This window comes from Fringilla coelebs (assembly GCF_963513975.1).
Source record: "Fringilla coelebs genome assembly, chromosome: 1".
NCBI classification, from domain to species: Eukaryota; Metazoa; Chordata; class Aves; order Passeriformes; family Fringillidae; genus Fringilla; species Fringilla coelebs.
In genome coordinates this window covers 94644551-94659899 of record NC_140028.1, presented here as the reverse complement: position 1 = coordinate 94659899, position 15349 = coordinate 94644551, and the positions used below count along the sequence as shown (strand labels likewise).

The 15349-nt window shown below is 35.4% G+C and overlaps 1 protein-coding gene across 5 annotated transcripts in view; it reads right to left on the bottom strand.

The window, feature by feature from the left end:
* ATP9B (ATPase phospholipid transporting 9B (putative)) overlaps positions 1–15349 on the bottom strand; it is a 149622-nt gene that overhangs the window by 21361 nt on the left and 112912 nt on the right. For all 5 annotated transcript variants that reach the window (XM_084223079.1, XM_084223080.1, XM_084223083.1 and 2 more), the window contains 2 exons: positions 9106–9218; positions 4570–4818 (listed from right to left, as the gene is read on the bottom strand). In XM_084223079.1, the coding sequence (XP_084079205.1) occupies positions 4570–4818; positions 9106–9218 (362 nt within the window). The remainder of the gene's footprint in view (positions 1–4569; positions 4819–9105; positions 9219–15349) is intronic.

Sequence of the window (15349 nt, the reverse complement as noted above, 5' to 3'; positions counted from 1 at the left end):
GGCTATTTCTTTGGAAACAGAAAATAAGCAGTGAGCTATCCTTTCCCCACTGCCTGAGTATTTCCAACCATTTCCATCAGGACTGTTCAACAACTCATACCTGTTTCCAATCAGTGGTTTGTTTATATTTATAAACAATGATTTTATAACTAAAATTTGCAGTCCGTCACTTTTCATAAAAACCCCCTTCATAATTAAAATAAAATTATTAACTTAAAAATACAGCTTGATCATGTGAAAAAACTGCCAATCAATATTCAAGACAAGCTATGGAGTAGTTATTCTTTGTGGGTCTCGAAGGTCACGCAAGTGATGGTTTTATGCTACTGAGTGATTTGCTTTTCACAATACATTGACAAAACAACACAATTAGTCTTGCTTCAATAAGCACACACAATAAAATGAATTAAACAATACAACATGTCTCATACATTACAGCTTCACTTTTGTAAACACAAAAGCTGCTTCACTAAGGGCATATAATTTCCCTGTCTGTTTTTAAATGATTGGCTTTGTATCCTTGTAATTAATTTTAGCAACCCTGTTGTCTCTGGACAGAAACGTTGGAATTAAATAACTGACCCCACTTTAGGTAGTATTTAAATATTCAAGATCCTGGAATTAGAAATGCTTGAGACTATACCAGCACAGGACAAAGCATAACCAATAAATGGCTGGTTTATGAGAGTAAGCAGTCATTAAAAATCATGACTGATCAACCTTTTCTGACTAAGGGGAGCAAAGGTCTTCAAAGGCTCCTGTTCATAGCATGCCCTGAATTGCTTGGGTCTCTGACCTTTGCACTCTATCGCTTTGCCTACTTAGCTTATATCCTTTCATGATTGTTCATTACATTAAGGTAGCTGGCTTTCTACAGATGAGCTGAACCCACACCTACGATGGCAAAGTCGAAGCTGAGTTTTGGTGTGGCTTTTTTTCCTTTTTCTTTTTTTTTTTTTTCCATCCAGTGGGTTCTCAGTGAATGTTTATTGTTTGCTATGCTACAGCTGTAGAGGACAAGTGACAGACAAATGAAACTTTCCACTCTTTCAGAGAAAATGAAATATTGATCACTTATCATAAGAAACAAAGAGCCTGGCATAAGTAGGGTTTGCATTATGAATACAAAATCAGTTACTTATCTCAGGTTACTCTAACAATGAATAAATACATTTTTTATCATGAATGTACCTACTTCTAAATGTGCATACTTTGTTATGGTCATATTATAGCTGTATATGGATGTACACATATATGGACAGATGTGAGGAATTTCAAAAGAGTTCCTCAAGTCAATTAATTAAGTGTGTAGCATAGTCAGCATATTGCTGAGCTGTTTCTTATACCTTCCTGCATGGAAGAATAGTTTATACTTACATACTGTTCTCTGCTCTTTACATCCTATGGTGTGATCATGCAATATTATATAATGCAACACACAACTATGCAAATAACATCTTGTTTCAAAAGACTGCAATCAAGCCAGATCCATAAACAACATCTAAGAGAACAGAGTTGCAATGTGGAGAATGTACAATGCATAAAACCGGTTGAGTCTATTAAATGATAATGTTGCTTATTAACCAAGTATGTTGTGATAGGTCAGTGCTGAGGTTAAACAGAAAACATCAATTGAACCATTTCCCTAAATAAAGCTCCAGGGTGCAATATTCAAAGCACTTTATTCAATAAAAAATGCTTTTAAAATGGTACTTTGGTGATTGGGAAACATTGGCATCATCCGTCAACCTAACTGCAGGAAAGTTCAATAAGCTAAATAATGAACCATTTACATTATTTTCCTTAGGCTCCAGTGATTTGCAAACATTGCATCAATAGAAGTCTTAAAAAAATTATGATAAAGACCTGCTAGTCTTTCAACTCTTAGGCTTTTTTTTCTGTCATGCTACAATTTTTATGCTGTTTACATGCTTTTTGTAGCTTCATCTTTTTACAAGACTCCATTTAACAGCAATTTCTCATTATATAAAAGCATATTTGTTCAATATGATAATTTTACTAGTGTTTTAAGCATTATCTTTGAGAAACAAAAATGAAATTTAAGCCTGTTTTAGAATGGAAACATTTCATCTCACTGCCATATAGTTTTAATGTAGGAGTTGAAATGATAAAAAATGATAATGATAATGATAAAAAAATCATTATTTAAACGGTATCTGTGCATTATCTCCCTTGCAGCATGAACAGTTTCTTTGTTGTTGATTTCTTCTTCTACCTCCTTTTCCACCCTGAGTCCCAGATCTATTATATTAGCACTTTATCAACTTTCCTTTCCTTCCTTTCATCTTTCCAAGGTCAAATTCCCTACTGTCTTCCCAGGGCACCGTTTGTATAATTCTCGAGTCTTACAGCTGCTTTCTTTAGTAAATACGGGAGGAGAATTGCTCTTCATGGTAGCATTTTCAGCTTTCAAACAACTGAACAAATATACAAAAACCCACAGGGAGAGAGGAGTGAGCAGGAGAAAAAACTCACATAGAGTCTCTCAAATGCACATCTCTTCACCTGATTTAGTAATACCTTTGACTATTAAAGCAGAATATTTACTTAATTTATAGTTGTCATCATATCTTCATAGTCAGATCCTTGCTCATGCAGTCATTTATTATACTCAGTAGTACCTCACAGGCTCATTAAACTGAAACATTAAGTAAATATGGATGCATGTGCAGATGAAAATTTGTTCACTTGTGCATAATGCACGTCAAACATTATACAAATATATATCATAAACAAATGCCCTTCTGGCATAAACAAATGCCCTTCCAGGATTCTCAATTCATAATGCGGATCAGCTCACACTATATAACACCACACACACTATTATGGATTATTGATTTTAGCCAAAGATCAGCATCTCAAGTTCTACCTCTTTATTTAAAAATAAAGTTTTATTTTTAAAACTGTTCTGACTGTCATTTTTTAGTCATGGAGAGCCAGCCACTTCTTTATATTCTGCAATCCTTTGACACTATGAACTGCGTTAATGGCATCTGAAAGGTATGTAATGTCTGCTAGCTTGTTACTACATGAAGACAGATTTAATTTTCTTTCTTGCATTCCTAAAAACCCTTGTTACAGACTTGTTACTTTTAGCAATGATAGCCTGCAATATGAACTGCTTAAGTTTTGCTAGCATTACATATGGTGACATATTGGACATGAAAACCAAATGTATACATGAATAATATACTATGTAGCAGGATAAAGTTTGTGAAAGAAACATTATCTTGCATGAGATCAACTTGCACAGCTAGAGAAATATTCAGGCTTTCAGGTACATAATTTCTTCTTCACATCTTACAAAAACCTTATTTTATTTATGACTAAACTACTGGGGCTACAACAAAAACAGTAGCTTCAGAAAATGCTAGAAATTCTTTAAAACAAAGATTCTTCTCAACCTGCCTACTTTCAAATGCAAACCAACCTCAAAAGAGTCTATTTCTCCATTTTACTATATCAACTACACACATTATTATAAAGTGAACTCTTTGCAGCATCCTGCAACATGAGCTTTGCCTCTCTTTTCTAGTATCTTTTTAGATTGAATTTTAGGCAATCAATTTTTGGACCAAAATAGGATTATTCAGAACATTAACTCAAATCAAATGAAAACACTGGGATTTGCTTAAAATTTGGATTTCAATAAAACTCAAAGGCATATTTTTATTGAAATGGTATTTTAAATTTGTGTTACATTTGATGCAATTTTGAAAGAACGCTAAAGATTATGAAGCTGCCCAGAGTTTAAAGCTCAAAAACTTTTCTACAGAAGTATTCATGGTTTGATGGGGTTTTCTTGTCTGTTTCTTTCTAGGGGTTTTGTTAGTTAGTTTGTTTCTTCCTGTTAGGAATCTGTATATTCCAGTATCTGGTAGCATCTCTAACTAATGTACCAGGTTGTCCATCATTCAGAACAGTTTCATATTCCCTTTAACAGCATCCTATGATTCATATATCGATTAATGTTTTGAGAATAATAATAAAAAATCATAAACCTATAACTGCAATCCTCAATACAATATTGACCCCAAAGCACTGACTTCACAGGTCTTTAAGTCAAATAACTGAAAACACTTTTATACAGCAAGGCATCAGAAGCAGCAGATCTTTCCTAAACTGTAGAAAATATAAAACCAGATTACTACTACTAAGATTTTTTTAAAGCTTTTTAATGTTTACATTCTTGTAATGAACTTTTTCACACACTTCTTGTAAATAACTTATTGTTTTGTATTCTTTTATAGAAGTAGAGAAATTTGATAGACTGTTTGTTTAGTGTCATTGGAGAGGTAGCAGTTTTGCCTTCCAATCTACTGTCACTTTTAGAAATCTATAAATGCTAAAGTTAGAAATTAAAAGTTCTCTTTTTTACTTTGAAAACAGCAGTGTGTGGGCATTGTGCTATTTTGTGTCTTATAGTAACATACTAATTTTAACGAAACCCCTGCTCAAAACACCTTTTTTTCCCCCAGCATTTCTCTTTTTTACTTAGTTTACCCCATTCTTTAGGAGTTAGAAATATTTCCAGCCTTGCACACTAACCTCATCAGGGCTGGAAGCCTGGTAAGTTCGATTTTCATCGCTGAAGTCCTGATCCACTTCTGCATACTCTGTCTCTGCAGACACGCCAGCCCGGGATTCATAGACGGGGGTGACGTTGTGGCAGAGCGCGATGGCCTTCACCGCTTCGTGGATCCGACTGCTGACGCTCTTGCGCACTTTGGGCGCCGACGACTGAGGTTTCCTGGATGGCGTTGAGCTCGTACTGTTCCCACTGTTCTGAGAGTGGACCTTTAAGACCCAACACAATGAATAGGAAACCAAAGTTCAAAAAAGGAAACAAAACATGAAACATGAATACTTATCTATCCATATCTGACTGTCTCCTTTACAAAGGTTGATAAATGATAAGGCTAGTAAGCATCCATTTATTTTTATATAACCTACGGTTAACTCATTCAGCTTGTGATAAATAAAAAGCCTCATCTCCTTTTTTAAAGAAATTATGTATACCTGTGGGCTCATCACCTTGCATTTGTAGTCAAATTTCAATAACAGAGCCTGAAGACAATTGAAAAATGTGAAATGAAAACAAGTATGTTGGAAAAGGGCTGAATTGGCTAATCAGATTCTGCAGAAACCCCTGCTACCTCGCTTCAGATTTTACATTTTTCAGTGATCTGTCACAATAGTCCTTTCATGTCTATTGCATTCAGTGACTTATTTTTTTCCCTTTAAAAAAAAAAGTATTTAAACCAGCCACCAAGTGGATGAGTTCAGAAACACTGAGACAAAATTTCAAAATTTGCTGTTTTGTTGTTCTTGTTCACTTGTGTCATTAAACTGAAAGGAACCCCTTTTTAAAAAAAAATCACCTAAATCTCTGTATTTTAAAAGATGACCACATTTGTGTCGATCAGGAGAGACCAGAAGAGGAGATCAGAACAGATCAGAGAACAAAAGCCAGAATATTTCCAAGTATAAATATTAGGAGTAATTAAAATACAAATATTGCTGATTTTATTTATAACTTACACAATTTCCGTATTCTTTGTGAACTAATGCGGTTTTACTCTTTTGCTGCAGCTGAAATGTTTTTTGTCCTTACAAGAATGTAATAATCTAATAAAATAACCATGCAAAATAACAGTTTGACACATACTTGAAGATTGTATTACTGTTGCATAACCAATAAACTCGCACTGTTTTAAGTTATCTTTCACAAATGCTCGAGCACATGACAGAGCTAATCTTCCTCTGAAAAGTACTATGTGTTCATAATTCTTTAAAATAAGTTGGGGTTTTTTTTGGGGGGGTGGGGGGTGGTTATTGGTTTTTGCTGGTTGGGTTTTGTTTTTTGTTTAAAAGTCAGCACATTAAATATATCAGCAGTACCACCACAGGGCTCTTCCGTTCACTCCAATGGAACTCAGAAAACCTTTTCAGAATCCACGCTTTTTTCCTCCTGACTGCAATCTGCTGAACCGTGAACATTCTGCCCATCAAATTACAGTGTTGTCTAATAAAGGGTTTAACTTTCTGCTCATCTGGCACTGCTTTTCAGCTACTGCTTTAAACCTCTGCATTTGCATTCTGCTAACACTGATGCCATTACAGTCACAAATAAATTAAGCTGATTTACTCCTTCTGAATTATGTTATGTTTATTGATGCTTGTATAATTTAATTTCACACAAATTCCATTAAAGATTATGCCCTCTATCACAAAATGCTTCCAGTGGGGAAATATAATCAGGTTATAATAGATTTGTGTGTTACATTAAGATGACAATAGTCTGGTAGGTCCACTGTAATAATAAAACAGAACACAAACAAGGGATAAAATCAATGTCACACAAGAACCACTGCCTAGCTAACCGGCAGCTTCTATTATCATAGATTAAATTAAAAAACCTCACCATACTTTTTCAGATTGAAACAATTGTTTAGTAGTTGCTTGGTTTGTTACTGAGACTCCATCACTGTTCTGTTTTAAGGAGTTGCTACTAACACAAGCACAATTAAAGCGTTATTTATAAAGCATTATTTAAACACAGAGCAGTGTTATATAAAGCTGAAATAAAGGACGTTCCAAGAAAGTTCTTTTCATCATCTACTAATAGCAAACCTACATTTTGGAAATGTTTTTCTCACAACTGAGAAGAAAAGTTTCCCTCACATTTCTATTTTAAGTATGTTACAGTTACTAAAAACTCGTAACCATGGTTGCCACTCACTAAATTTTACAGTAAATTAGCAAAAGCTTTGAGTAGTAAGAATTCCAGGAATTGTGCAATTCTTTTCAGACATCATATTTAACTGCAAAATCTAAAACTGGTATTTGTGAGCATGGTTCCCCAGAAGACTGGTGCTTAGCTGTCAAACTCACTCAGACCAAGGTGTGCCAGCTCAAGACTGTTAATTAATATCGTTTATTGCTACAGCTGTTACTGTGAATACCCAAATGGCACATTATAAGAAAGCCAAGTTTGGGTGATTTGTATAAACTTAGTGAGTAGCAGTTAATTTCAGTTAACACATTCTGAACCAGATCTGGACAACTGATCTTTAGGTGAAAGAGCTCCATTTCCTATTTCCAAGGCACGATTATTGTATCTCACTTAATATCCATGGCTATACCTACTAAAAATTAAGCTGAAATAGATTTATCCAAGGAAAAGAATTCAAGAAGGGGATTTGTTGAATTTTATAGACAGAAAATAATTAAGAATTTAAGTTGTGAACTTAAAATGTACACACTTCATCACTGTCTTCCCTCCTGTCTCTCCTCCAAAATGCTACAAAGTATTAACTGGGTCCAGTGCGGCGTTAAATTAAACTTTTATTTTTATTTTAAGCAAATAAGAAAGGAGCCATAGTTTACAACACAGCACAGCTAGATATTCCAATCAATTGTTGAACCTACAGTTCTTCTACGAGAGAAAATTAGGACACAGACAAGGAGGTCAGTCTACAAACTTAACTGGGTGTCCTAGTGTGACTTTATGATGCTTGTACCCCCAGCTGTCTGTTCTGTTTATGCTGGATAATAAGTTCTGCACCTTTAAGACTGGTTCTGAGAGCAAAGGGAGGGAGAAGAAGCTCAGTTTATTATCAGAAACTGCACTTGCTCCCCTTTATCCTTCTCACGGACTGTGTTGGGCTGTGTTGTCTGCTACACAGACAGCAGGACAGAGCTCTCCTTTGCTTTTAGTTAGCTTTTAGCTAGCTGAGGCAGAGAAGTTCTCTGGACTGTGGCTTTTGTTTTTCTGGGAACTGCTTTGGACTGAACACCCAGAAAAACACCAGGACCTCACGCCTCTGGCTCACCTGGGCCTGGGACATGGCATTTTCCAGCACGAGAGGGACTGAGAGACACTCAGGGAGCCAAGAAACACCCACAGAGGACTCTCTTGGAACTACAAAAGGACTTTCTGAATTTGCCATCTCTTCAGAGCAACGAGAGGTTTTATTGTTTGGTATTATTCATTTCTTTATGCTTGTGAATACTTTGCTTGTTAAATAAACAGTTTTTTCCAGTTTTCTTCAAGGAAATCTTTCCCAAACCAGTGGTGGGGGAGGGGCCACTTGAGTTTGCTTTCTAGAGGGACCCCATTTGGAGGTTTCCACTCAAATTTGCCATAAACCAGGACACTGTGTTAGGCATTCATGTTTGTGTATCCACATTCACTACGGGGGAAAAATTATATAAATTTTTATTATCATACTGTAAACAACATGGAAATACTAGTTAGTTTTTCATTTGTTGCCTCTTCTGTAAATTTCCTTATTTTTTTGTTTCAAAGAATAGAAATAAAAAATAAGCACAGAGTTCATCCTAATCTCAGAGCAGAATCAGGTGTTTAGGAAGGTTTGCAGCAAGCACCCAAACAGTTTACACACATGGGAAATGCAACTAATGCTTGCAGAATCCCAAAAGTGACCCACACAGAGACAGGGAGTCACAATCCTCTTGGTACACTTTCCAGACCAAACACTCTTATACATCACAAGAACACTTTGTCCTCAAGCAATCTGGAGTTTTCCATTTTCTCACCCTTTCTCCCTGCCAGTTTTATGCTGTCTGAAATAATCTTAATTTTTTCAAAAAGAATTTTTAAATATACCTCTGTAAGTTTTATTTTGACAACTACTGTTATACTATTTGGTTATACCAATTAACGTGGCTTTTCGATGTATATTCTTGATGAGTATCTTCAAAGATATAATTACTGCTTATATTGTTCTGGACACTTCCTTATAATTTGTAGTCACAGTAATAAATAACTTTTTCTTAGATGATTTGGCAGGAGAAAGACTACACTGCACAGACAGGTTAACACAGATTTCTGCTAGTGAAGAACAGAAAAGTAAATCTCTTTAAGTGGGCATTATGAGGAACTTTGGAGTCAGGAGAGAACTATGTACTCTCTCAAATTTTTCCCTTCCATCAAATTTCTTAAGAGATACCTACACATGACAATTTTCATAGCATCTCAAATTCTAGACATAATTATTAACAACAATGCTTTGATGTCGTTAAACCCCCCATATGAAATGCAAATGATTTATGAAATACCTGTGAATAAGAGTTTATAATATGACTCTGTATTTCATCCATTGTGTCTGTTCCATAGGAAACAGTACCTAGGTGGAGGCGCTTAAATATCATCTCATTCTGTGTAAGTGTTCCTGTAATAAAGGAGAAGTATATCACAAAGCAGTGAAAAATACTATGAGATGTACACAGACACCTCCTCTCCCCTCCCCCCGAAAAAAATCTTTTCTTTGGAAAGCAGGAATGAATCACGAGTTAGCATCAATTTACTTAATTAAAGGCATGTTTGTGGAGAAAGATCAGGGTTAGTCATTCTGGAAGAAATCACTGGTTCCACCTGCAAGCTGATTTTGCCAATAACTAAATACACAAACTTGAAGAGACAAAACCTTTCTTTCTATACAAAAAACTGAACTTGCAGTATGTAGATGGAACTGACTCTCAAAAGCCAGTGCAAGAATTTGCACCATGTATCAGAAAATCTAAAGGAAAAAAACCCTACAGGAAACCCCACAAATTCATACAAATTTTACAATTTTTCCATACTTCATGTACCAAGGCAGAAATTCTGGCAGTTGGGCACATTCATTGTCAGTGTTATCTAGATTTAGTCATTAAGACCTAACATCACTTCCAAATTTGACAGATTCAGCCTCCAAGCAAAATAAGGCAGAACCAACAAAATCAGTGTTTTCTGTGCTCACTTCACAAGAAACTACAGAGTGTCAGCCAGACTGACACTGCATCCACCTCTGCCAACCAGTCACGTCCTCTGGTTTGGAAAACCTCTAATTGAGGGGTGGGGGGTGTCAGCCTTGCCTGACGGGGTATGTGAGGCAGAAAGAGGTCACTACTGCCTAGCTTTCCATGGTCAGTGCACAAAAGATTATTTTGATTATGGCCCTTCCTAAAATTTTTCCCTATGGCTACTCAGGCAGAGCAAGTATAAAAATAGTATAAAGCTATTCCTATATTTAACCAGACAGTTTTGTGTCATTAAAATGCATAAGTCTGATCATAAAAAAATAAACCAAGCATGGTACCAGAGTAGGCATTCTTGAAGCTCCTACAATATTTTTTAAATAGAGTGTAAGAAAATTATCTGGAAATAAATACTGCAGAATAAAATATTTCATAATTATTTTATTTACCTTAACTATTTTTATTTCCCATCTTTATCCTAGTATGCCAAACTATATGCGAAGCAACAGGAGAAGAAAACACTAAAAGGACGACATATGCTATAATTATCTGTAAAACAACAGTCTGGCCAGTCAGCATCCAGTTTATGCTCTTATCAGGGCTAGAACTATCAGAGATCTTCAAAGATTCATTAGGGCTGTGAAAGTCTCATGCCTTTCCCAGTTGCATTTGAAATATCTACCACTCCCACTTCCTGGTGATGCCTGTACTGTGACACTTCATCTCCATTGTTGTACCACCACACTGCACTATCAAACCCTGTCTTTCTGTTTTACCAGTACAAGATGTTTGTTCCAAATCCCCCCTTTATCATTAAAAACTACATTTCCCATTTGCTTTTCCTTACATGTTGTTGAGGATTTTTCTCTCTATATTATTTGAATTTTAAAAAATAATTAAAATAAGGTTTATATGAAATGCATAAATTCTCTACAAAATATGCATAACATTATTAAAAATTTATATGAGAAGCTGAGCATTCCCAAGGCTGGAAAACAGCCCAGAAAGACAAAGTTTCAGATCTCTATAATTAGCAAGATTTTTGGTTACTTTCATACATGGGAAAATGAAATATTGTTTTATGGTAATCACATAAACTCACTTTTCCTACTTTTAGAAAATGTACTTTTATTGAGACCTTTTATTACAATTCATTACATTTTGTACTTTAATTCAAGACTAGAAAAATGAAATCTCCAGTTTGCACATGAGAAACATGAACATTTCCACCAATAAATATGAGAAACTAAAATCTCCATTTCTAAAAGAAAGCAAAACCAAAACCCACACACTGTGCAAAAATATTCAGTGCAAGAAATTGTCAAGCCAATCCTTATCACCTTCCTAACTTTCCAGGCGTGCTAATACCTTCTCACTGTCCTTGACTTTGCCAAGCCTTTGAATTAAAAAAATCTCTCTCTAGGAGTTGTGCAACTAAATGCTAGTCAAAAGGTGAGACAGCAGGCAACTGTCAAACCTGCTTCCCACTATTTCTGTAATTGCTGCTTGGGAAAACTGAGCAGGAAACAAAATTAGCCCTATGATTATTATATGGAAAGATTATTTCTTCTGACACCACTAAAGCAGTCCAACTCCATATCATGCTTGGTGAGGGAAAAGTAGATGGCTGGAAAATTTCTGTGTTCCACCCCCGCTTTCTCAGCAAGCAGAGAAGAAAAGCTTCTGCACAGAAAAGTATGGATTTTCCTATCTTGCAATCAACAGGAGCCAGGGAAGAAGGTTTAGGAAAAACAGGTGAGGAAAAAGAATGAACAAAGACACGGAAATAAACATGCTGGAAATCCTGATTCAATACTTGCATCTTATACATCTCTTATACAATCCTTTTTATCAGCTATGTTTGGAGGAAATATCTATTACAAATAACCAAAAACAAAAATAAAAAGAAGAAGCAACAATTCCAGTTTGCTCATGCTTCTCAAGACTAGAGTAAGACTTTCAAGAACAGCCATAATAAACCTGATGTTTTGTTAGACAAACAGGGCTAGCTGAAGTTATGAAAATACTCTCAAAACATTCTGAAAAAAACCCACCTTAACAAAATACACCTTTTTCAGCCATTCACATGAAAATGAAGTTTCATCACATGTGCAAATTGAGAATGCACTTCTAAATTCTTCTAAATCATGAAATACCCAAATGGGACAGTAATATTCCCAACAACTTGTTCCATGCGTTACATGGTAGCAACCAGTCATGGTATAACTTTAGCAGCAGTTCTGTCTTAAATTTTAGTTGAAGACTAATTAGTTTTAGTTGAAGACTAATACTCTATGACAGAAGAACAGGTCTTGTATTTTATGCCCCCAGATGCAAACTCTTCAAATATCTAGAGGCAGATTTTCTAATATAGCCCACTTTTTGAACAAGAAAAACAATACAAAACTGAGCTCTTTCAGTCTGCTCAAGGTGGTAAGTACTACAGAACAGTGAAGAAACTTTCTATTTTTAATAATATTTTTAAAGATCTAGCTATCAATTCCACAATTTCAGGACTTTGCTAATACAAATAGTTATTAGATTTTAAAAAAAGCTTACTTTAGAAAAGCTCCCAGAAAGCACATTAGTCAACATACCATCTACTACTACTATTATACATTCTTGAACTTAACTCTGGAATGCAGGTAACACACAAGGAAAATGGCCTGACAAAAAAGTTAGTGTAGAATTGCTGGAGAAAAATTTAGTGTGTTCTTTATTGAAGCCAAGAGCTTTCTTTTCCCTCCTTCTTTCCTACAATTGTATCATTAAACACAGAGTAAAGCAGGCAAAGAGGAAATTAATTTCTAAGGAAAAAGTCCTGAAGGCATCATTCCTTGGGTGGCAACAGATGTGATTCACAACAGAGCAGCAGAGATTTTTTTGTTGCTGTTTTCTGAGAAGCAGATGCAGATCATTCTCATCCTGTATTACTAGCTGGCAATTTGGACCAATACCAGCAATCTAAAAAGTCCAAAACAAGAAAAAGCAAGAAAATTTGTACAGCAGAAAAATTAGTAAGTTTGTGAGGAATTAAGAGGATGAGTAACTTTTCATATAATTTGAGCACTTTGTTTGAGCTATTTGCTTAAACAGATAAAAAGTCAGTGTAAATGTGAACATTTCTGTGGAAACTTTAAGGGAGATTTGTCCTCATCAGTCTAATAATTAGACTGTTGACAACAATCTGGAGATAGTTTTCTTTTCTATGAACCCTGGAAAAAATAAAATCTGGTATATCATATAAGAAGAAGATGAAAAAAACATTATAAGTACACAAAGCATATGTCTGCTCATTCAGCTGCTCCATTTGTATGCCATAAACACAACCAACACAAAACCTCAAACCAAGTAAGTCCCAGTACAACCCATTAAGAATGAGGACAAACACCAAGAGAGCTGAGCTAAGCCTAATCTCTCCTGGGCAGAAGGTCACAGTAGAGGTAACAGGTAACGTGGGGGCACTGAATTAGGAGTACCACTCCTAAACCATGACACACAGTTGTGAAGAGCTGTACCTATTTCCCCTGTGCCTTCTGCCTCCCACAAGCACAATACCTGTGTATTCAGCAGTGTAAGAGCAACATCATGCTCGCTGGGTATTTTCAGTGAATGGGAGTCCAACAGAAGACACAAAGTAAGGACTCCTTAGTCTGGAATCTTCCTGTAGGATGTCTCCATCAAAACATTTCATTTCTAGTCTGCTCTACTCACCCTACAAGCCTAGTGGTACTAAAAATCTTAAGAGGCAGAGCATAAATATAGATCCATCTAAGTAAAGGAAGGAGATGTTATTGCATCAATTTTTTTTTAATAACTCCTTCTCTCTAGTTGCTTAGACTGAAGAGGTAAAGACTCAAAGTATAACTAAAAAGATTAATTTTCATAAACAATTACTGAAATTCACTAATACTAATGTTCTAATAGTACATTACATTAGGCACATTTAACAAAAGTACATATATACCAACCTCTAATACACAGATTTTCCGTAAATTTCAAGAATCCCATTGCTCTATGCATCTGTTCAGAGATTATATCTGTTAAGTATCTTATTTGGTCCAAATAGCCACTAAAATGTTAATTACAGAACTCAAATACAAGTACATTCATTAGTAAATAACTACACTTGGAAGACTACATGCTTGTTTTATCTGAACACATCGAGAGTTGTTATGAATAGCAGGTGGATTTCTAACCCACATCCAAAGAAACAAAAACTCTATTAAATATATTAAATATTTAATATTAAACTATTAAATATTGGCAAATATAATTTTTTTTTCACCATTAAGAATTTTTTGTACCCTGGAGAGCATGAGAAACCATGCTCATGCAAACTGCTACCCACCATCATAACGGATGATGCCTTTCTGCCAAACTTTTATGTGATTCAAGTCCAAACAACATGGCATTATGGGTAATGGATGCTATAATTAAAATGTGAGTCCTAAAAAACCTGTTGTTTTACTGGGTGTTTTTAGTAATGACTTTGTTCTACATGAAGATAAAAACTCCCTAACAAAGGAATTAATGTATTGCTTTAATAGGCTGCACCCTGAGTTAAGTTTTAAAATTTATGAGTTCTCTGCAGCATTGTTCTTTAAACAATGGCATTGTCAAATGCAACCAGTGAGAAGATTAAAGTTCTCCCAGCAGATTAAGTACAAATTATCTGTCCTCCTGTTTCAGCATCATTTGTTCATTTATCACATAACGTCTAGTATTTCTGGTCAGTGTCAATATGCTCTGCATCCTTGCAGTTAACAGATGTCTTCTCTTGTCGAATGAATTACTTTATGTTTCACGCACTGGTGGCCGCAGATGTGTCACTATAGCAACATCATTAATTTCAGATCTTACCGGAAACATGCACTCCAATCAAACCTAATTATACCACATTGCTTTCTTGTCCCACAATAAGGAAACTATAATGCAATTATTGGGATACTTCATTTTCTATTATACTGTGGCAAATGAGAGAGCCACTGTGATGGACGCTTCTTGTCAAAAAGCTTATTGATGAAGCACAAACCCAATTTACAATCATACAAAGGACTACCTTGCAATTATGTTAGTAATGCAATGCTCCTTAGACTCAACAACTAATTCTCAATCATTTCCAGTGAAGCCTGGGCCACAATATAAGACTTTTGCAGACAGTTCTCTGGATTACCTTTCCTTTTCAGTATTGAGAAAAACTTCGCCTGTTTACATTTAACTAAATCAGCCTTTTAGTGTTGCTTTTTCATAGCACCCACTTGGGCAGATGGCTACAAAATTGACTCCCTTCTTTATCCTCTGACAGCCAGGCCTTAAGTGGGCAGAAGAACAGAATCAACTGGTTTATATGACTAGAAATGAAAATTCAAATGAGAAAGTGCTGAGACCAGCTCTTATAAACTGTATAATCATGCAATGTCAATCATGGATTAAGAATACAGACTTTGTTCATTACCTAACAGTATGTTTCACATTTATCATAAAATGCATAATGAGAACAAATGTATTCAGGAAAGGAAACTGGAAGCAGCTACCAATATACTTGGGTAAAAAGTACATT